Here is a 24,555-nt window from a genome sequence, read left to right as displayed (position 1 = left end):
TAGAATGATGGACGTAAAGTATTTTGGAAATGGCTTTATTACCCCTTTCAGACTAATAAACTGCAGCAATTGGTTCTGAGACCACTGCTGATGTCTTCCCTCCTCAGTATTTTGTTAATACACACCTGAATGCTCCAGCTGAGCAGTTGCTGCTTTTGGTCCCAAAGTCACGGCTATGGCCAAGCGTTCTCTGTTGCAGCGCCACTGCTTTGGAATAACCTTCCTCTCCATATTAGACAGGCTACATCAGTGCCAGTTTTTAAGTCTTTATTAAAAAACTATTTTTATTCTCTGGCTTTTAACTCTGTGGGTAACTGATATTTTTTTAATGTTCTTTTTTATTGCTATGTCTGGTTTTATTACTATGTGCATATTAGTATTGTACAGCACTTTGGTCTACCAGGTGTGTTTTTAAAGTGCTATATAAATAAATAAATGATGATGATGATGATGAAACGAGCAAACTGTCAAAAGTTATTTTCTACAGAGATAACTTGCACGGGCTGATGATTTTTTGTCTGAAGGACTGCAGTTGCATGCTGTTCCTTTGCCACCTGCACTTATAAAATTGTCTTCAAAAGAATATTAAATGTAGAATAATTTGCGGATGGAATCATATCAATAGTGATCTACAGCATGTAAGGCATTTGTCTGGATACTGGACTAGAAAAAAAAATTAAGAAAAACTGCAAGACCCTGCAGCTCTTCATATGCATGTCTGCAAGGGAGAATAATGCAGTCTTAAGTCTATGATTTTTGAGACAGATGACATCCTGTCTCTTAGAATTATAATCAGCTGAGCAGCATTTTGGCAGAAGGCAACCTAAATATTTAAATTCCCAAGTTTTTGCTCAAAGCAACTCTAGAAGCCTGGGAACATCCCAACACTCTCCACACAACCAGTCACCCTCTTAGAGCTGCTAATGCAGCGTCAAAGACATTGTCCCTCAGTGTCTTCCCACCACTCACATTAGTGTTTGTCCTACAAATATTCATCACGATTTGCAACACTGCTTTGAAAGTTCTTGCCAAAAAAGCTACAATTTTATTCACCAGATATTTACAATTCATCTGTAAGACAAGATCTGTTACCTTCAAAAGGTGGTTTTCTGTCCAAGCTGTCTCTGACAATAACGTCTGAGTCTAGGCCTGGAACTGTGAGTGAAGAGCGACCCAGAACTACTGAAGATCTCTTTAGGCACGAGTTAGACTCTCTCTCCCTTTGAACTTCTTTAACCATTTCTTTGCTTTCCCCTGTAGAATGGCAATCAGCAGGAGTCAGTGGAATAACACCATATCCCATAGAGGACAGACTTTTGCATATCGGAGCACCAATCCATGAATAATAACAAAGAAAAAAATTTGCAGCCACAAAGCATGCTTGACAAGGTTCTCCTGTATGTTTCTACTGACCTTTAGACAGATCTGCTGTGAAAGAGATTCTTCTTTTCACATTTTTATTTCCCTCACCATCTGAATCACTTTCTTTGACACTACAGGGCTGCAAAATTAAAATGCTTCAATCAGAAAATGTGTCAGTTACCAAGAATAAACAAAAAAACATAATTTAGGCAAATTACAATATGAATACTTGTTATCAAAACACCCATTAAACACATAGGTCCAAAATGTTCTTACATTATCTGCCTTGGTGGAGTCATCTCTCAGGTTGAAAGTAAGCTCCAGGTTGTTGAAGAAGTGATCTGCAAACTCCGGGTACATGTCTAGCACCTCCAGCAAATCTTCTCGCTGAATGGTGCTCAGGTCACAGTAACTCAGAGCCCGCACATCAGCGTTAGACTTTCCAGGCTTGGCATAGAGATGGATCATTTCTCCAAATATGTCATTTTTACCTGGAGGTGACAAACACACAAACAACAGGTAATCTTGACAGTTTTAGTGGGAAGATGTAAAAATGCTGACTTGAGCTACAGTGAGTTCCAAAAAAAGGCATGACGCAGGCATAAATCTCTGCTGCGATTACAATAGGAATTTATTTATCACTCTGATTTCACTAAGGGGCGCAGAGGTGTTTGTTTTTGTGGATAATCAAAATCAGACAGCCTCTAATTTCTGTGTAGATCGTCTCCCAGGGCCGGCACATCAGTTGTCTTTCTATCTTTGATCCATTATTTATGTTGAGGAGTAACTACTAACACGCAGCAGCTTTGATGTGATGGGTAAAGGAGGGCTTGATTGCAATTGACACACTTTACTTGTGCACTTCAAAGGCAATTTTTGCACTGATTTTGGCTATCACATAATTAAGCCAGCTCTTCAGTGAACTTGCAAAAAGTGAAAAAAACAAAAAAATCTACGGTAAGCTTAGCTTTTAGTCTGGAGAATAAAAGAGCTTCCTTTGCAGAAATAAGGGCCCATTTTCCAAAGGACGAGAGGCCTGGTTTAAAGGGCATCATGAAAAATCCCTTTGTTGGTGTGGGGGGTTCACTAAATGCCAACAGTGTAAGCAGGGGTTCAGAAGAAAGAGATATGATATGCTGGCTGCCAGTGTGCCTTTCACAGCATGCACCGGACACCTTTCGGCCACAGAGGAAAGCCTCACACAGACTGGTGTGTCTCTCCCCCGCACACAAACACAGAGCTCTCCCCACAACGATTGATTAGGATAAGAGATTAATTCCTCACCTGTAGAACAATGCTAATAGCCTTGCTGGAGTCATGATCATTACAAGAGAAAAATACTTTAACACCATGGGCTGACCATTGCCATGTTAGAGGTTGGTATAGTTCCCCATGTGAGAATAAACTATGGCGATGGAGCATTATAATTATGCTTGAGTGGCTTTTCCACGATAATCACTAATAACACGTTTTGTGTGATGCAGCAACCGTTGCGAAGCTGAAACCTCATTCTTTCAGGTGCAGCTTTAGTGAGAATTAATCTCATGAATAATGAATAAAATCTAATCCAGGCCCGGTCTGGAGTGCATGAATGAAGTTTACCCATGAAGAAAAAATAAATAGACATTTTTCCAGTATTGGTATTTTAACATTGATGCATCAAGCTCAGTATCAATACATAAAGAATGAAAAATATAGCTTCAAATTTAGAGCTGCTAGTTGTTTTAGCCAAATCTCCTTTTTACTGACATTATTTTAATACTCTCTATTTTGCAGCTTTAACTCATTTCCCAGTGCTGTCAAAAAAGTGGCACCATTTTCACTGCGTTCTTTGAAACTGCCAGACAACCTTCCATGAGGCCACTTAATAGAAATGCCAGAGTGTCAAACCTGTCACACAAACACCCCAGAACACTCACAGAAAACGAAATGTGAAAACCCACATGAAGGCACATTTTATTTTGAATTTTCTGATGCTAAATACGCCAAGGTCCAGAACATCTGTGCACATTGAATTCACATGTGGGTACTAGAATGTTTCTTGTACAGTATGTGCTTCCTCTCTGACTATGTAAACAAAAGGTAAATCTTAAAGATCTTTTTACAAAATCAACAATAAGCTCAAAACAGTATGAGACTAAATTAGACCTGCCTAAAGTTTTAGTTAGCTTGGTGCTGACATTTAACACACAGTCAGCTGAGCGATCTAAATACAACAGGGAGGTGACATTGACTATTACAGTTCATCACATTTCCAGGTGGAGGCAGAGGATTTTATGTGTAGCAGAGACTGACATTATATGCACAAAACTCCTGATAGACATTGGCAAAATGTCAAACAGCACAAAAGAGTTTACTCTGGGTATAAAAAATTTCCATACAGGACTTAAATTTAAAAGCTCTTAATCAACTGAGCACCATCCACCCAACCTACTTATTGTAATTGAGACAAAATATCAAATAAACACTAGATGTTAGTACACATCAGTAAAATGATCAACAAGGGGTTGTATTTACCCAGGATAGCTACCACAATGTCATCTTTCAAGATCTCAATAGAACCACGCGACAGAAAATAGAGAGCAGTGAGCACATCACCACCGTGGACCAGAGTGTCTCCGGGAGGCACATGAGCGGAATTGAAGCGCATGGCCAAGGCCCTCAAGCATCCTTTGGTGGCTCCTTGAAAAGCTTTGCAGTTGTCCAGAAGACAACTGTTGAGGTGAAGGCAGATGTCTGCCTGTAGGCACTCGGGAAACCCTTTTAACACCTAAGATGCGGAGAAAAAACAGTAAATAAAGTGCTCAAAACATTTGTTTGATATCCTTACAGAGATGTGTTTCAGAGATAATTGTGACCACATCATCAGATCAGTTTGTCAAGCTTTGTTCTCTCAGATACAAAAGAACACAAGTTAGAAAAAAAAAAGCACTTTCAAAAGAACTTTGTATAGAGGTGGCCTCTAAACTTGTGAGTTTTTAAAGAAAACAAAGCAGCCATACACTTGAGGTGGGCTGACAAATACTAGTATTTTGCAAAGGATGGCACTAAAAGGATACTCTCCCCTGTTGATTTTAAGAATTTAATTAATAGCATAAACACAGGCATGCAAGGAAATGTGAAGTACATGCAGGCTTGAATGGATGCTGCCATTACAGAGAAAGGAGAGCATAAGACATATGAAGATATTATGCATATTTTTCAAAAGAAATAGGCTGTCATGACATTGAAATGATTAATATGAATAAACTACACTATAAGCTGAACCGGTAACAAAGCAGATCAGAATCAAAAGTGTGCTATGCGTTTGCATCTACACCTGTTAATCTAGTGTAGTTATGCACTGAATTCATACTCTGATATATAGAATGTACTGAGTGAGTCCATCAAACACTACGTTTACATAACTTACTAAAGCTGAGATAAAACAAAAGTTGTTTTTTAAAAAATATTGTTGGTTTTTGTTTTATAGCACTAAATCACTGAACAAGAATAATGTAAAGCAAACTTTAGACATTACAATAGTAGAGATGTGGTAAGTATTCAGAAAATTACCAGGAGCTAATTCATGGGAATGTAATGGTTCACAAAAAATGTAACATTTGCCTTTTTTTTTTCTTAAATAAAGGATTTATTTAACCGTCATTTTCAAAAATGTACCTGGGAATAGACGTCTACTGGTAAACTTGTACTATTACAATCTCAAATGTGAAAAAAAATCTTTGTATGTCTCTAAGTTTAATGTCTTCATTTTATTATATTACTTCCTTCCTCATCATCACAGTATCTGTTGGATTTCCTCACACATGTCCAATTAGCCAGTCGGTCACTTTGGTATGTACAGCACCAGTTGTCTACCTCCCATTTATCAGAATGTTTTTGTATTATGCTGTTAATCTTCCAAGGCATTCCCTTCTCGCCTGTCCCCAGTTAGATTTATTTGCTACAATGCCTGACCTTCAGTGTCTGACCTTAACTTTGATTAGAGACTATCATGTTGAACTTTAGTCTACCTCCTGTGTCCTGCATCTGGGTCTTCTAACCCACAGGCTGTAGACAGCATAATGAGGTTCTTATTTTAAACAGTGATCAGACAGAAACCCATTTTAAAAATTTAAAGAAATTAAATATGTACCTCCTGCTCTTACCAATGAAGAGATGTTAATCCAATTGAAAAGCAGACAAGGGAGAGAAAAAAAGCTCTTTTAGTAGCATGTATTTATATTGTCATCAGTGCAATCACTTGTTTTGTTGGATATCCATATCCATTACAGGGACAGGTGGATGAGTGACTTCAGTTATTTACCGTATTCATATCAATGCCATTAGTGTAGGTCCATGAGTGCTGGAAGTACTCTTCCAGCCTTTGCCTCAGAGGGTTGGGAATTTGATGAAAACGGATGAATTCCTTGACCCGTAACATTTGAGCATGATAGCGGGCCGTACCCGAGTAGAGCCTCTGGATGATGGCAGAAACATTTCCAAAAATGCTGGCATACATCAGGGCTGAAATAAAAAAAAGCAATGAGTGAAGAGAAGGTACTGTTTTTACTACAGTCAGCATATTTACTGCTGTTACCCATGAAGACACAGGTAATTTGATAAAATGTCAACACATTCTGCTTAAAACATATACAATGTTTTGTGAAGGACCTGGAAAAAAGATAGATTTTTGCTCAAAACCCATTCAAGTGATAACAAAAAGAACAACCTGAAAAGCATATAAAATACTCACAGCCAATCAGCATGACACATATAGAAAAGACCTTCTCTGAGTTGGTGTTGGGGGAAACATTTCCAAAGCCCACACTGGTCAGACTGCTGAATGTGAAGTAAAGTGCTGTGACATACTTGTCCTTGATAGAGGGACCAGAGTTAGGATCACTGTAGTTGTATCGCTTTCCAATTGACACGCCCAGATTGTCTAGCCAGCCAATCCTGTGTTCCAAGTAAGGCTTCTCCACATTGCCAATGGCATACCATATACAGGCTAACCAGTGGGCGATAAGGGCAAAGATGCACATGAGCAACATTAGGACTGCAGCTCCGTATTCAGAGTAGCGATCCAGCTTCCTGGCTACACGCACCAATCGCAGAAGCCTTGCTGTCTTCAGCAGGCCAATGAGAGTGGTAGTCTAAAACAAAAATACAATAAGGAAGATTATTAGTAATAGCAACAGTAGTTTGGATGCCAGATCAACGGTTTTAGATATTGCTTCATCATGCTAAAAGATCTGACATGTTATCTACTACTTATCTACTAAACTTGTCTGCATGTGTATTTCCTTTATATTATCAACAAGTCTAAAGCTGTGGGCCAGTTTCACAGTCACTTCACAAACTAATGAGCTTCCTTGAAAGAAAAAACTGGATAAGACACCCCAGAGCTCTTTGGTCAAAGGCAAATTAAGTGAGAAGTAAGGACACCAGCAGCCCATAGATAAATCTTCATTTGTTCAATCCTGAACACAGAGGCACACTCATTTAATGGGTCCCTGGGAGCTGTGTAGCTGCTATGTGTCAATAAGAAATGTGTTAACAACTGTAACTGCAATTCCTATTAAAAGGACCATTTGTTTACCTGACAATTACAGAAGAAAAAGTCCAACAAGAAACAATGACACTTCGTTCATAATCACTTCTTTATATCGTTTACCATTAGTTATCTAAAGGTAAATGAACAAAATTCCACATCATTCTTCTATAAATATTTCAGAATTTCTCTATCTTTTATCAAAATGTTGACAGTCATTGCAGCACAGGTTTACCATTGGTGTAATTTTGGAGGAAATAGGACCGCCACAGTAGTTTCTAACTGAGACTTTAAACTTAAAAAGGGGTTCGATATCTCCCCATCACTGATTTATAATATTAACAAAAATGTACTTTAAAATATTTTCTCACAAAGCAGAAGAAAAAGGTAATATCTTGCATTTCTGCAAACTTCAAATACAGCAGCTTCAGTTTCAATCTGTTATAGTAACCACTCATGGCAGTTTTGAGGCATTTTTGGTAGATTAAGAACACTGAATGAGGGTAAGCTACAATATCTAATTATTGTATATATACAATAACTTATTGTACGTGAGACGCTATACACTATAGCCATATTGTATGTGGCCATAGCGTAAAATAAATGACATTTATTTTTTTACATGCCAAATACTTTATGAGGAACAATGGCATGCACATTTAAAGTTTCTTAGCCCCAGATGCACGTATTTCCTGTTAGCCAGAGATGGGCAGTAACAAACACATACTATACTTAAGTAGAATTTTTATGTATCTATAATACATACCTTTTAACAAATATCTACTTTCTACTACTTCTACTACTACTTTAGGCTTAAACCATTTGAGGGGAGTTATTTCTTGCCACAGCATGCCTTCAAACACCAAACTAATTTGAATCTAAATGGAGGGAACAATAACATATAAAACACAACCTTATTGGTGTATCCCCCACTTGCGCTTATCATACACAAAGAGTTGAAAGAGCCAAAAAACACATAATTTATGCATCATTAATATCACTACACCTAGACGTTAAAGTCAGCCAGAAGCATTGAAGGTGCAGATATCTGTAAGTTGAAGTTACTGTTCTTCCGGATCTATTGCTACACAGCAAGCACAAAGCCAATCACTTCTTTCTTTTTTTGTTTTACATGGCAGCTAATTTCAAAAGCCACATTTCTAGCAGTTAAACAAATATATCGTACACAATGTGTTGCTGAAATTATGATTTTCATTTGCTTTTTAAAGGTTGCTTCATATACTAGTTGTTTTAAATCAGGCAACACTGGCTACTTCAAACAGTCCATTTTAAAACAATGCAGTATGTTGGACCAATGCAAAGCAGCTATAGTGTTCATGGTTAACATCAAGTGTAGCAGACAAATTTAAGGTGATGATGCTGATCAGATTCACTCATTGAATTCTGTCTTTACACTAGATTTATGCTGTCTGGGGTGGGAAATCAGTCAGAGATAGAGCATGTAACCCCAGCTTAAATCTTGTCAAATTGAGTTGGCTAAATCCACAAAGAGCAGCAGCACAGGTCAGTTCATCACAGCCTGTTCACAAAATCTACTGAAGCTCACAACAACAATTATTGTGACTTATTTGTGATTCTTTCCCCCACACTGCTCCACTATAAGTGATCTTAGGGTTCCCATACCAGTTGAATTCCACTTTAACCCTTGATTATCCTCATTTTCCTGTGTGGACGCAAACCGCAATGAAGATAGACAGATGAAATAGAACTGAAATAAAGCCTTCATTCATATCATTGTATTGGTATTATTTTATCATAATATTAATATGACATGAGCTTCAGTTAGCTTTGCGTATAGCAGCTGGTAGAGGAGCAGCTATTTTTTTAATATAATACCTCTTTACTTTAGAGCCTCCACTTTTTTGCTGTTACTTGAGCAACAAAGTTGAATCACTACTTTGTGTACTTCTACGTAATGAATATGTCTACTTTTATCACCTCTACTGTCAGCTATTTTATGATTGTTATTCTTGGCATGTACCAAAATGGTTTCTTGTGAAACACTTATGGGGCATTGGCTATGGGTTAACTAAATTTGTGTCTCTGTGGCCTGTATTTGTTGAATTCAAATCATCCTTTTCTAACCAACACTAGGACAGAACCATTAATTTGCCTTAAAGTATTGTAGCAATTGGTGATCATTTTCTCATTCCCTGTCTACACTCTCTTGTTCAATCTCTCCAGTTAAGTCAAGAATTTTTTGGCTGTGCTTTAATTAAAAGTCTGAATGTCAGTCAGATTTAGACAAGGTGTTTAAAGTCAGAAATAATATCACAGGGCCAGTTTTACACTGATAAATCTGAACAGAGATATATACAGAAAAGCCAACACACAAAAAGGGCAGCAAGAGAAAATCAGAGCATCACCAGTCCAGAAAGAAGGAAAAGAAGACTCAGGGAGGAATTTGAACCTCATATCCAAGTGTGATGTAAGGCTGAATGTAATGTTAATGTAAATATATAGGCAGCTCCACAAAGATTTTTTTTGAAGCTTAAAGCACTTAGATGTTTTAAAATGATAGCCTGTGCTTGTCACACTGACTCAAAATTTATTGTCGAAAACATTGCAAATCTATGCTACAGTTTACTTTTTTATGTTTTATTTACTTACTTAAAACTCACTTTCCACTTACAAAGTCCCTTTTCCCCTTAAGTATGTTAGATCTTCATTAAATCTAAAGTCCTAAACTGATTTAAAATGTGAGGCTTATGTTTGCGTATAATTGCAGTGTGATGGTAAATGAACATTAGTCTCCTTCTCAACCGCTAACAGCGCCTGTTTTACTGATAGATGTGATTCATCCAAAAAGAAAAAAAACAGACAACTGAAACGTAATCAAAGTGAACTGAATGAAATCACAGCATTAACTGTACCTTCACAGGTAGCTGGGTTTTATGGTTACACAGGGCTACACAGCCTCATCACTCTGTCATTCTACTAATCTCTATCAGAAACAACATTTACAGGTTCAAGTCAGGACAAAGCAACCAAATTCACAATGAAACTGCTGGACACTGGACAGTAGTTTATATAATAAACGTTCTCAAAACATTCAGTTTTTCATATTGCCCAGTTTTGCATGATAACTTTCCCAATATGTTCAATACTATGGTAAAACGAAGTTGTTTTTAAAGCAAACAGACACTGAAATCTATTTCACATATTTTTCCTACTCTAATCAAAAGGTTTACTTAAGCGATTGTAGGTTAAAACCGTCTTATTAAGCTGCTAAATTGAATGAGCCTTGTGAAAAACCATCTGCCACTGTCTCGGCTGGTTTTGTTTTCTGAATGAGAATGCTGCTGAGCGGGAATTTTCATGTTCAATCTGACATAAACATCAAGATGGAAAGCTATAAATAGAAGTCATGCAAGCACATGTTCTCACTGTATAACTCTATCTATCTATTTATAGAACAGGAGTCAATTGGTTTTTCATTTTTGGCAAAAGTGGAAGTTAAGTAAACATAGTCACATACTCGTAGTGAGGATGTGCTTTAGTTTCAAATCATGGTCTCGTTTTGTTTGTCACTGTCTGATGAGTGAAACAGATGTCCATGTTCTTTTTGATTTGTTGTCATTTACTGAACTGACTCAGCAGCAGCCGCATTGATGGAAAAGATTATTATGGTTTACTGTATAATCAGGAGCTTTCCGGGTGTAATGGAGTGTCTACAAAGCACGATAAAGCCCTGAAGTGGATCCAGAGCCTTAGGGGACATATCCTACCAACAAACAAGCCAGCAGTCCTGGCAGCCAGCCTACCAATGGACATCTCACATTTGCATGTAAGCTGTGCACACAGCCCTGTTGGCCTGCTCCTCACATAAATGCATCATTGATTGCCATTTGGTAAGCCATTAATCCGTGTAAATGGATTCTAGAATGAGGACCATTCAAAAAAAGGGAAAAAAAAAGAAGAAAGAAAGAATGAAAGGAAAAAAACATGCAATTTAAAGTAATCTCTATGAAGCCAAAATATTCAGGCTTTAAGTAGTGGAACAGGGGCAAGTACAACAGTCCAAGCATCCCTGGGGTGATGTGCAGTAAAGCTCCCTGGGAGAAAAAAACAACTAGCTGAAAAAAAACTAAATACATGTACAAAATTAACAAAAGATTACATACCTCATCTGATCCTGAGCCAAATATTAGAAGATCAAACGGAATTGCTGCCACCATGTCTATAAGGAACCATCCTTTAAAATAATGGATTGCTATCTTGGCTGGGTGGCTGACCACTTCCTCGTTTTGGTTTACATAAGTTGTCCTGAAGTTTATGAGGATGTCAATGATGAACATGATGTCCACAATTAAATCTACTACATTGAGAGGGTTGCAGGAGTATCCGCATTCTCGTCTCTTCTGCTCCTCTTGGTCATTGAGAAGAAAAGCAGCTGAGTACGGAGTGAGGATCGCCGTGTAGATGACCAGCAGCAGGATCAGCCAGTCCCAGACGGCTTTGAATGGGCTGTAGTGAAGGATCGTGAATTTGTCAATGCGAGGTGTTTGGAGTTTGTACTCTGGCAGCACATCTGCTCCGAGGGACAGGACCTGCAGGAATGGTGAGAGAGGGTCAGAAGAGCTACAAAAATCACTTGATTACATCGCTGTCAATTTTTATTTTGGGTCAACCTCTTAGGATAATTGATAATATTACAAGCTATAGGTTTTAAGCTTATGGTGCTTTTTTGGTATAAAACAATATATTTTAAATCTATAATTTGATTAAACACAGTTTCCCATTTCATATATCAATTCCACGGGTCATTTAATCAGCTCACAGACTTTAAGGAATGAATTGATAACAACTGTGACACCCAATGTGTCCTCTACAGTCAAACCGAGTTAGTCAAAGATAGCCATTATGACAAGTGGATTGCCTCTGACCTGGCACTATAAATAAATGTTACTACCACTTGTTCTCCATTTGCAGAAGGTACATTGAATTACTCTTGGAAAAAGCACTTGATAGACTGAAGAAAAGTAAAGTCTGCATACATTTTAACTGATAGATATGAATTTACTATGCAATGTGGTACCCAAATATTTGTTTTAATTTCCCCAGATGAATGAGCTCTGGTTAGATGGTAAATTATTCAATGTGGTCAGGAAAGCAAAGCCGTTCTCTGTTTCTGGCTTCACAATGTGCGACAGACTAGCAGAAAGGGCTCTCTTATGGCAGAAAATGGTGTACGATTGAGGATGAGGGCAATGGGTCTTTCTATTCTTTTCAGCACATTCCCTTATCTTCAGCACATGAATTATAGATTTCCCCATGCTAGCAGTCAGGAAGCAGATGCAGCGTTCACATCTCTGCAGTGTCTTCAAACTCCAAACTAAAATCAGCAGGGAGGGAGAACATTTAATCACGATGATGGTTCTTTTTCATTTATAGATGAGAAAGCTGTGGTGAAAGAAGTTTAAATATAAAGTTTCTCAGCTTTTCTTTTGCTTGGTTACTGGGCCCCAAAGCATTTTATAGTGTCCTACACAGAGTTCTTAATTTACTGAAATATCCCAAAACAAAACACATTTTGTTATTTATCAGAATAACTGCAACGTTATCCCTAAAGTATACTTTGTTTGGTAGTGTGCACCTGCATGCGAACAAAAATGTCTAATCAGCCAATCACACAGCAGGAGCTCAATACATTCAAGCATATAGACAAGGTCAAGATGCCATGCTGCATTCCAAACAAAGCATGAGAATTGGGAAGAAATGGGTTTTAAGTGATTCTGAATGTGGCATGGTTGTTGGAGGCATACACACTATTTCAGAATCTGCTTCTCTACTGGGATTTTCCCACACAACCATCTCTAGGGTTTACAGAGAATGGCTAGTAAAAGAGAATATATCCAATCCAGCAGTTGATGTGCAAAGGCCGAGATGAAAGGCCAGACTGACAGACCGACAGAAAGACAGTAAATCAACTAACCATGTGTTTTTACCAAGGTATGTAGAAGAAGCACTTGGTATAAACAACAAAAACCATGGATCCACACTGCCTTGTATCACCATTTCAGGCTGGTGGTAATGGGGGATATGTTCTCTTCAGCCTGCTAGAGTATTGTTGCTGACCCTGTCCATACCTTTATGACTACAGTGTACATATCTTTCAGTGGCTGCTTCTATCCATAAAATACACCATGCCACAACTCTCGGATCCTTTCAAACTGGTTTATTGAACATGAAAAACACGACTAGACTCAAATGGCTTCCACAGTCACCAGATTGCAATCCAAAAGAGCACCTTTGTGATGCTATCAAGTCAGGATGGACCAAAATCTATTCTGAAGGCAAAATGGGCGGGGTCATACTAGTAAGGTGTTCATAAAAAAGTGGCCAGCAAGTAAACATTTTACGTTTTTCCCCTCACTTAATTTTATGAAACATTGTTTTTTTTATTAGTTTAAAAATAAAACCGCAATGAATATTGACATGTCTAGCTAGCCCTAGAACCCCTGTTTGTTCAAGTGTTAAGAACATCCACTTGTGACTTGTAAACATAATGAATTAATAGGTTCTATAGGGAGTCAGTGAAATGTTCTTCTTGTTGTTCTGAAACAGAAATAGATGTTTTTTCTCTGATATTGCCACTAAGTTTGCTTCAAGATGAAAGTACTTTCATCACTCGGGACATGTACTGGTATCCTGGGTGGTTTAGGGCTCAGGTGAATATTCAACTTGAATAGTGATATTATAGCAAGAAGGAATGAAAAGAGCTATCAGAATAAATACACTTGTACTCTTGCCCTCGTGCAACTGTGTCCATGGTTCCCAGAGGTGCACTCCAAAGATGCACACATGTACAGATGTAAGACTTGAAACAAAACAGAATTGCAAAACTGGAACTTATCACCAGAATAACTGTAAACTAAAACAAAACATACATTTTTGTCTTAGACTTAGGGATTGAGACTCCTCTAACTCCATTCACTTGTATTTTGACAGCAAGTTATTTGTCAAAATAGGCAATACTAATGTTTCATTTTTCAGCTTATTGTACTAGATATTCAATAAAATCATCGAGTCATTCCAAATCAATACATAGAGTAAACCTACAAAATTAGCAGCATGTTTGTTTGCATGAAGAAAGTGTAGCTGGGCTGGAAAATAATTCCTAGACTGAATATCTGTTTCAACTCCTGGCACTACTCCTCTATTAATGTGGATGGGCAGTAGCCATATGTTATCTCTGCAGCATGATAGACTGTCAGCTGTTTGTTAGCGTCTCCAAAAGTAAGGCTTGTATTGTTTTCATCTTTTGAGTCTATCTGTCATCATGGGAAAAATGGGGAAGAGAAAACTACTGCAAAAATGATTTTGACCACTTTGGTATACACTTCTCTGGTTCAATGCCTCTCTATGTAAAAGTCTTGCTATCTCAGTTGAGTTGAGAAAAATTTAGATGATATTTAGTTATTGGCATTGCGGCTGGTGCGATCTGATTGCAACATGATTTCTTCTTTAATATAATGAGCTGTCAGTGAATCATATCTCATCATCTTCATGGAGGCATCCAATTTCAGAACTACATTTGAAATGATTAGTGCACTGGCAAGCTTCCCATCCATCCCTCTCAGTGACGTTCTTTGAAATAGAGAACCAAGGATATGTGTGGAAAGGTGGATGGATGGATGGATTTCTAAGAGTTGGACCCAGGTCAGAGAAATGGTAGCTGAGAGAGTTTTGCAAGTCAAACAATAACAGATGCTTCAATGTAAAAATAAATTGGAATTTTCAGACTCACCTGTGTGACCTTTTCTGTTACATTGTGAGTTCTTTCTTTAACCTTTGGTGCTATGATGGGTTTCTCACTTGTTGGTGGAGAGTGGGTCTTCTTCTCTGTCCCCTCTGAGAAGTTGAGTGCAATCAGGGGGATCTTGTTGATAGTGCTATATTTGTTGATGTTTGAATCAGAGGTAGAGCCAAGAAGGCTGGACTTCACGTGGTTGAAAGGGCCTAGTGTTCAAGAGCAAATGGCAGCCACATTAGTAACCTTGGCAAGATGTAGAGGTCAACACAGTATTTGGTGGGTTTTTTTGTTGTTGAATAAATATTAAGAAATTACCTGCTTCACCCTGATTAAACAAGAAAATTTTTAATCTCCTGTCCATTTTTAGGTATTATGGCAATATAACCATAATAAGCTGAGCTTTGTATACTGTAAATCTATTTCTAGCCAGAGAGAATAACAGCCTCATTTACTGTACATGCACATCACCATTGACTAATGTAATCTTACATCAACTGATAGTGGAGGAACTACTGGGAATTTTTAGTATTTTTTCACCCAAGAAAAAATGTGCTACAACACATCTAACGTGCTTTTAGAGCTGCGGTTGGCTGTGAATTAAAGCCTACTAGGAATCGGGGGGGAAACTGATTTATTCATACACAAGCCTTTAAATTACATATGCCTAAAAAGCAATGTTTTCACCTTTTGTTTTTCTCATAGCTATACACGGATTGAGACAAATTATTTAAAAGCAATGCTATTATCTACGATTTTACAGATGTTAAGATTACATTGTGACAAAATGACGACATCTGTCTCAATCATTAGTTTACAATCATTTCAGTGCAGTAAGCCCATATAACCTATTGATATATTGATCAGATTTTACTTATCATAATAGAGTTAAAACATGAGCAGCCAATTGTAAGGTGTTGGCTGGGCCAATATATTAATACGACATAACACAGACAGAAGCTACAAGTTATAGAGCGTAGTGTAGCACATACCTTCATTTGTATGGCGATCCCTGAATAAGTTTTTTGAATTGGAACTATAGCCTTCAATTTCATGAACAGATGAGGCCCTTCTCATGCTGCTGATGCTGCCTCTGGGGAAGGTATTTGACAGGGAGGTAGAGGACTGGTGTGGCTCCGAATGGTAGAGTTTCTCCCAGGGGAGTTTAGGGGATGAATGGTCAAGTGGTTCAGGACCGATGCTAGCCTGGGAGGAGTGGTGGCTTGAGCCTATGAGGGCATGTGTGTCATTGGCCTCAATGGGACTGCAAATGCTCTTGGTGGGTGATGGGAAACTCTCCAGGGCCACTGAGTCCTCATCCTCTTTGGGCAAGTCCACCATCACAGCATCTGGGTCCTCTTGCGGAAGAGATTGCTTGTTGGTATTCATCAGGCTCAAAGCAGCCTGGCGGAAACGGAAGAATCTACTCCTCCCTAAAAATAGAAAGGACATTGAGAGAAGACCTCAATGTACAGCACAGTAATATGTATATCTATAAATATATTTAATAGCCCCAGGAGCATGTCTGATATTGTTTTCCATTGTGAGTTTTCTATTGTGTATGTGTCATCATTGACTGATTGCTGTAGTGCTGGTGATTTTTTTTTGTGTTCCTTATGTGTTCTAGTCCTTAATGTGTAATAAACCTTTATTTTGGTTGGTTGATTTATATATGAACCTTCCAGAATATAATAAACAGGTTTCTTTTTGTTGCAAATATCTGTCTTTGTGTCCTGCACTCATCTCCTAAGTCCCCAGTACTGCAGCAGTCTGTTGTTGTTATTTGGTGCATCCTGCATATCTTTGAAGGATTACAGTCGAATACATCTATCCATTGTGCCTAAGGAAAATGGTATTTTACTCTAATGGTTTCAGTTGAATTAGGTATAGTGAAACAAAGTAACATTATCCATAGTTTATTCTGTTTTGTTGTATTGTTAATATTCACATAACATGCATTCTATGAAAACTGTCTCCTTGAATGGTTTTTGATATCTTGGTATCTTTCCACTCTAGTCTCTACATACAATGACAAATTATCTTTATAACTTTTATAAATGTCTGTAAAAACAAACAAACAAGACAAAAAAAAAAAGAAGTAAATTTACTATTCTCTGAATTAGATTTTAACTTGAGTCTTTCCTTTGGTCCATAAATGCTAGTATGAAAGAAAGCAGAATGAATGAATAAAAAACTTAATTCAAGGTTTAAAAAGAGAAACAGAAAAATAACAATTCTTTGTTTAATCACAGAGTGAATCTCATTACAACAAAATTCAGTAACAGTGACATTAGGGGGCTGTTTCATAAGCACAAAAATCAAGGACAGCTACACACATCAGTCTTAAGCACATGCCTGTACTCATTCAGTAGGCTTCATCAGTTCTATTGATTTAGGCAGTTTCCAAACCTTTTAAACTGAGTGTACTGACTTTACTCACTTTGATGTCACATGACATTAAGTAAGGTCACAGTATTAATAAAGTTATCATAGGGGTCTAATATGGTGTGCTGTTAAGGAGTGTTATATAGGCTGAAATGTTTACCACAATGATGCTGCAAATTACTGACAACATATGATGCAGTTCACCTTCCTCAGTTTTTATTTTTATGGATGCTCCATGTCGCCAGTCTCGAATTGGACTGCAGATCATTGTTGTTGTGCTAATGTTTGCTTTGGTTATTAGGTTGGAAAGATCCTACTCACTTCCTTTGACACGCTATCCTTTTATAGACTACCTGTGATGTTACATTAAATTTCTACTCCTCTGGCCCGTGTGCTGTGCTGGATATATTTTTTACTATCATGCTGCTATATTGACAAAAGCTTTTTAAAGCTTTTATGAAAAATGATTAAAGGACTGGGTCTATAAAAAAATGTCTTATCACTTATCAGCCAGGCACTATCCACTACCTTTAAGTAGAAATAATGAAAAAATGGTATGCAAAATCAATCAAAGACATACCCATATGGCATATTTACATGCCTTATTGTTGGATAAATGCATAAAAAGATGATTTTGTAGGCTGGACTTTTTTACATGTCTTGAAATGCTGTATAGTTATTTTAAACTATACATTACATTAAACTTTTCATTTAGTCCCTAAATACAGTAAGCTTGACTTCATAAACAATCATTAATATAATATTAGTACTGTAAGGATCACAATTTATAGATATCAAAAAGGATATCTACAAATTGTGTAAGTCTAGCATATCATATCATATCATATCATATCATATCAAGTGTATTCAGTATTCATTAATTAGTTGTTGTGAAATCAAAATGATACAATTCTTTTATAGGTTTTTATTAGTGCATAAATGCTGACATCATAATAAGATAAGTCACTTTAGGGGCTTAATGTGTACCTGTGTGCAAAGTTAGATTGCTTACCTTCTGAATATGTGGGAGGAATTTTCAGTCAGACAGTGTATTATATTATTGTGTATCATAGTAAGAGGATTTAAAAAAATATCTATTTTAGCATATTTATGACACTATGATAGTGTGGCTTACAAGGACATCCCTATGTGTATAATTGAGCTGTATTCATTTGGCAGCATGCACAACATTTCAAGAGATATTTTTTAGTTGGTTCTCTTCTTTAAATTTGCACCTTCTCTCATTTGCTGCGTTCCTCTCACTGAATCTGTCATACCTACTCCAGCTAACCACGTCAAGGTTTGATGGCCATAAAAAAGAACAAATCTTTTTTCAGAAAATTACAGCTACAAAATTTAAAACAGTTTTTAAAGGAAAAAAAATGTAACCTACTAAAGCAATTGGTTTTAATTTGAAGCAATTGAAAATATAGCCTATAAGATTTGAAAGGTAATTACCAAAATTATGATTTATTAAGACACCTTAAATCTATCTATGTGGATTAAAGGTCTTGTACAATTAGAATTACCTTGCCTTGCCTTTCTAGTATTATGGCTTGGATGCAAGTGTAAACGTGCAAAAGGCTACACCAAAGACTAATGTCCTCAAATAAAAGTCCGGTGTCCTTTAGACATACAGTATGAGATTGACATTTGGATTAAAGCAACATTGGCAATCATATTAGCAAAGTACTGGACTGTTGTTGGTTGAAAAAAATCTGGCTGAGCCTGGATTTATGTTTGATTTTCCAGGACTCTACGCTATGTTCGAGAGCTGTGGACAATATTCCAGAGAATAACACTGCAGTTACAAGAGGCCAACATCAGACTCGTTCCCAGAGTGCAGATATGAGCAAGCATGAACATTTAGAATTGAGTTAAAAGTTCATAGATTCAGAGTTTCAGAAAAAAGCTCATAAAGTCTCTATTATCAGAAGTCGTAAAAATTATGTATTCATAGAGTGCTATAATAACCGATTTTTTGTTAAGTCGCTGACTGAAAACACAATTTCCATTTTATGCAGCAAGAGTCTGGTTTGCATAACACAGTATAAGTGTACCATCTCTGGCTTTAGGCCTTAACAGTTGAATTTAGTGGAGGATACCTTTTAGATAGCAGCTTGAGGCGAGAGGGATTACTCTCTGCCAAGCTCCGTACAGTACTAGTTGACACCTGCTGGCCTATAACCAGCTGTCAGCACCAGATGATAATTAACACCCCTGTATAACGAAAATCACCTTTCAGAGACTGTTATATTAAATCACAGGAATAGGCATGGTGGAAATTTTCTCCAAGGCTCTTTCTATTTTGAAATCAGTGACGTTATTTCTCAGCCAATGGTACGTGTCTGCCACTGCGCTTTAAATGCCCGATAACCTAAAACTAATTTCATCAGTAAGCATTTCTTTTTTTCTATCTTCTATACTTATGACGTGAATCTTATTAAATACATATTCATTTAGAGAAATAATACTTTTAGCAATATCTGAACATAATACATTCCAATAGCCAGCAGATTCAGTTCAAAATGACTAGCATCAGTTTTTAAAACTCATTTCAACCAAGCAACTAGAATAAAATTACACTTTAATGCACTGCTATTACTTAAGAGCTGCTCAAAGAAAAAAATAAATAATACTACTATCATATATAAAGTGAAAGTGTGCATGAAGTCAAGAGTCATTGTCTCTGACTCTCCTAATCTTATGTCACATCATATGTTTATCTGTCTAATTTACCCACAGGTTTCCTCTGCTGAAGCACAGTCACAAGCAATCAAGTCTGACTAACAATGCTGGCAACAAACAAAAGAGACATACACACGTGCACATGCACACTTAAATACACACAGCACAGCACAAGATGAATGTCAGTGCTCTGGAGGAATACATCCTGAGCGAATAGCCTAACTCAGGTCAAGAGAAAAGACGCTGAGTGCTTCCAAACAGAGAAGAGCAGGAAGGTTTCACTGACATTAACACCTCTAGAAATACACCAAAAAAAAGAGAGGTGTGCTATATGCTGCTCTCCCCCAGGGTGTAAAATGGATATATTTAAACATTTTTAACAAGATTACGTTATGTAAGTCGACCATTTCCTCCTTGCATGCAGATGGTATATTTAATTGCTGTTGGTGTAAACTATATTACACTGGCAAACTAAATAATGCACCATTTTTAGAACAATAAAAGCCAGCAATATGTTTAGAAGTTACACAGTGCATGAAAAGGAACACAGTACTAAATTAGAGTGTCAGGGTCCTGGGACTGGGCGACCCAGGATCCATGAGCAGTCATGTATTATATTATTATTATTATTATTATTATTGTTGTTGTGTATTTTGGTGTTGCTCCCCCTTCCCTGTGCTTGTGTATATGTATGTGTGGGTGGCTGAGCACTTGTTTATAGGCGGCGTCAGGCCTGGAGGGTGTGGCCCTGCAAGGGGACTGGCCACACCCGAAGCCACACACCTGCTGCTGATCGGGCCTCGTCGGGGGAGCTACTTAAGAGAGTCTTGGAGCTCCCACCGACGCGGGATCATTGCATGAGACTCCACGTTAGTCACCCTGTCTAAGTTTAGTCAGAAAGTGTATGCCTGCCATTTCTGAGTGTCCTGACAGCTGCCGTTATTGTTTCCCGCAGGGAGAGCGTGGAAGGCACGGAGAGCAGCGAGCACCGGGGGGTGCTGACACGGGAGCAGAGAGCACACGGACTATTCACGGGAGACACGACACGGGAGTCTGGGAGAACACGGGGATTTATTGTTACGTTGTTTTCACTCTGTAAATAAACACACTGCTTGAACTTTGAGCTCCGCGCCTGGGTCCTCCTCCTTCCCCACATCCCCACGGTGTGCCATGCCGCACCGTGACATAGAGCCTACCAAATGTGGAGGGATATTTTAGTTTTAGCCATCTGCTCTGGTATTGACATACTTTAAAGAAGCGAGGAAGGTTTTGTTTTGTGAATGGTGTTATTACATGATAAATGCAATGCATAAATGAATAGTGATGCATATTTATGAAAAAAAATCAAGTCTTCTTTTGTTAACTGAGTTTGGGTTCTGATTTTATTAAAAGATGTTCGATTGGTTGAAGCTTGTTTTGTTTGCTTGCTGAATTTCTTGATTCTTCTTTTAGTTCACTTATAAATCTTGTCAATTATGAGTTTAATTTCTTCATTCTCCACCTGCCTCCCATCTCATCTCAGCATTTAGCCTGTGTATATTCAGACTTCTTTTTCCTTTGTCCTTTGTCAAACCATCTGTTTTCTCCCCCTAATGTAGCTCTTTGTCTTGCTTCAGTGTTTTCCTGGATTACTCCCCATGCCGGGTTTTTGGATTTTTGTTTTGAGTTATCCTTCTGGACTTTATTGATCGAACTTTGCTGTCAGCCAAATAAAAAAAAGGTCCCTTATTATTTGCCTCTCCACATCGCCGACTGATAGACAGAAAAAAATTAAGATGGAATTTCTAGTGTTAGAAAAAATCATGACAGCAAAGACATAAAAAGAAATAGAACTTAGACACACTGATCTGCTTGCTGCTGTTACATTTATTAAACTCTTTTTCTCTTTTGACCTCGTAGTATATGAGCACAATCCCTGCATTGCCACATACACGCGAAGTATCTCAATCGTCATCACATGCAGTGAGAGGACTAATGAAATTAATCTGACTGATTAACACCTTGCATGTATGTCTGTCAGTAGTCAACCAAAAGCATTAGCAGGATCACCTGTGTGATAATACTAACCTCAAGTGACATCCAAATGAATTCAAAACTCCTCAAGTTCAAAATACAAGACAGACTGTAAATGAAAACCTTTCAAAACATCAAAATATTGTATCATTCATATACCATATATGCCATATAGGAATCAGAATGTATTAAAATACCCAACGGGTAACATAAGTCAGTGAATGGAATAAATGTAATAACAAGTAGTATCTAGTCATTTTCATTTTCATAGGAAATATTTACTTAGTATGATGTTTGTGATTATTTGTGATTTGTGTATACTCTTAATGGACTATGGCTGATAATATGATGTTTTGATGAAGCACACAGTTTGTATTAAGAGCCTACTGTTGTTTTACTCTGAACTTCAACAGTTTTGAACTTACCTGGATGTCACTTCAAACACTCAACATTACTGACACACATACACAAAGTGTTCATTTTTCAGATTAATAGAATAGAATAGAATAGAATAGAATAGCCTTTATTGTCATTGTACAGAGTACAACGAAATTGGAGTGCCACTCCCTTGGTGCAAGATTCAATAATAAATCTAAATGTAAAATATAAAAAGTACAATAAAACAATCGCAAGTACTCAAACAATAGTAAGTCTGATATATACAGGATAGCAGCATTAATATAATGATAGTATGAATAGCAGCATAATATAATGGCAGTGACGGTATGGTATAGCTAAGCAGGTTCAATTGTTTTTGTGCTTATTTACTACGGTGATAGCTCTGGGAAAGAAGCTATCCCTGAATCTGTTTGTCCTGGTTTTATGTGATCATACAGTTCCCTGATTGCATGTTGGAATGACTAAGGAATTTCCCATGTGTGCATGCTTGTTTAGTCCATATGTTGCTTGTATACCTGATGAAGGTCAGATGGACTGAAATAAGAAAGTGAGAAAACATGCAGGAGTTCTTGATATTTTTTTTTTTAAACGTTTATCCTGCAATGCACCAGTTACTCATTCGGGTATGCAGAAATTTTGTCACAGATGTTTGTATGGCAGCAAAGTTAAACAGCTCCACAGTATTTGTTAGATACTGGTGTCATTAGGGAGGTATGTCATGCTATATCACTAATTATTCCAGTAGTATTTAACATACTTACTTTGATCAGACTTTGTAGGGGATGTGGGGCTTATCTTCTCTGTGGAGTTGTCACTTCCCTCATCCACAACATACTCAAAATTTAAGATAAACATCATCACCACGCCCTCTTCATTCTTCACTGGGATTATATGAGTGTTACACTGAAAGTCAGACCCTGAAAGAGAAACAAAGAATCAGTGTCAGAGAGTTGAACATGCCAGTTAAAAGTCCTTGTGAGAGGACTATAAAGAACTGTAAAAATGACTTACGACACCTTTGGAAAAACAGAGAAGACGTTAATATTAAAGGTCAATGGCTGTATGCCAGAATAGATGAAATAGATGAGATAAAATAAAAACATCCAGAGGTTAGATTGGTTCATGTCTGTATGTTGTTGTTCTTATGCATATATTGCATGCATATTTTAATGAGAAATATATTACATAAAATAACCAAGTTTCAATACGATGGCTGAGACAGCACGATTTAGTGTAACAGATCAAACAAGCAAGACAGATTACAGCCAACACAGAAACTGCAGTGTGCACATAGAAATAATCACTAAAAATATCCGTTGTGTGAGGCAGCGGAGCAGAAAATCCAGCGAGATCACAATTTCTCAACTGCACTGGTTAAAGCTGCGTTAGCAAAATCTACTCTTGCTTGTGGGCATAAGTGCTCACCAATAAAACTCTCTACCCACTGGACTTGAAGCAATAACACAACAGCTACTTACAGTTGGGGGACATATAGTATCAGTGGCCTTTTCTCGTATGAGGAAAAATGTTTGCTCTGAAACTACTCCAGTTATTATTACATTATAAAAACCAGTAAAAAAAAAACAGCCCCATTTGAACCTTTTAAAAAAATAAAAATAAAAAATTAACACGTGTAGATATATTCATCATTTTGAACTGAGCTATAAAATCAAATTGTTTCATAGTAAAATTACACCTTTGTCTCTCTGTGTGGATCTGTCCGTCATTTTGTCTGTCTGTTTGTGTTGTGCTCATACTCACAGAGGACACATATTACCAGTGTTCGCTGCAATTTCCTCAGGGCTCACAGACACCCTGCCAGCAGCATTCATTAGCAGTAGACTTGCTGTCTGACTAAATATAACAAGCTTGGTCTGTCTCTACATGCCACAGTTCTCTTGGACAGATTTCAGCATCAGAAACCCCAGAAGTGATGATAATGTAATCTAAATGAAATGGAAAACATTGAAAATGCACCAGCTGGTGTTAGAGAATAGTGGAATTCAGTGTTTCACAGGTACTGAGTGAATTAATGGAGTAAATGGAACAAAACACAGTTACATATGTGATGTGTTACTAAGAGCAGAAGGTGTGCTGTGTGCAATCTCATCTCGTGTAAAGGCTTCCTGGTCATGTTACGTTATAAAGTCGAAAGTGGCGCTTAGAGAGCAGGGCAACCTCGAGTCCTTGCCCAATTTAAATCCCCTGTTCATAAAAAGCACTTTTCCTGCATTTCCCAGAAATCCTTCACCTAATTCTGCATTGTCCTTTCTGTAAAAGGGAGCACTTTGGTATTGACTTTGATCTCTTTGAGTTAACACTGTTCATTTGTTCAGGGAGGGAAAGTAAGTGGATGAGAGTTATTCAGAACTGATTGTCTGATAAACAGAATAAGAGTAAA

The 24,555-nt window shown here is 37.5% G+C and overlaps 1 protein-coding gene and 1 long non-coding RNA gene across 2 annotated transcripts in view; one reads left to right on the top strand and one right to left on the bottom strand.

The window, feature by feature from the left end:
• kcnh7b (potassium channel, voltage gated eag related subfamily H, member 7b) overlaps positions 1 to 24,555 on the bottom strand; it is a 42,732-nt gene that overhangs the window by 8,631 nt on the left and 9,546 nt on the right. Inside the window, exons 3-12 of the mRNA XM_080290497.1 lie at positions 22,916 to 23,071; positions 15,662 to 16,102; positions 14,667 to 14,878; positions 11,041 to 11,466; positions 6,098 to 6,497; positions 5,669 to 5,868; positions 3,880 to 4,132; positions 1,639 to 1,853; positions 1,414 to 1,501; positions 1,093 to 1,254 (exon numbers count right to left, since the gene is read on the bottom strand). Coding sequence (XP_080146623.1) covers positions 1,093 to 1,254; positions 1,414 to 1,501; positions 1,639 to 1,853; positions 3,880 to 4,132; positions 5,669 to 5,868; positions 6,098 to 6,497; positions 11,041 to 11,466; positions 14,667 to 14,878; positions 15,662 to 16,102; positions 22,916 to 23,071 — 2,553 coding nt within the window. The remainder of the gene's footprint in view (positions 1 to 1,092; positions 1,255 to 1,413; positions 1,502 to 1,638; positions 1,854 to 3,879; positions 4,133 to 5,668; positions 5,869 to 6,097; positions 6,498 to 11,040; positions 11,467 to 14,666; positions 14,879 to 15,661; positions 16,103 to 22,915; positions 23,072 to 24,555) is intronic.
• On the top strand, positions 18,644 to 20,865 carry LOC145420959 (uncharacterized). Its single transcript, XR_013902203.1, has 2 exons — positions 18,644 to 20,611; positions 20,698 to 20,865. It is a non-coding gene; the product is annotated as an uncharacterized LOC145420959 (long non-coding RNA).

The sequence above is a fragment of the Astatotilapia calliptera genome, chromosome 16 (assembly GCF_964374335.1).
Source record: "Astatotilapia calliptera chromosome 16, fAstCal68.1, whole genome shotgun sequence".
NCBI classification, from domain to species: domain Eukaryota; kingdom Metazoa; phylum Chordata; class Actinopteri; order Cichliformes; family Cichlidae; genus Astatotilapia; species Astatotilapia calliptera.
This window is presented reverse-complemented; position numbering and strand designations above follow the sequence as displayed.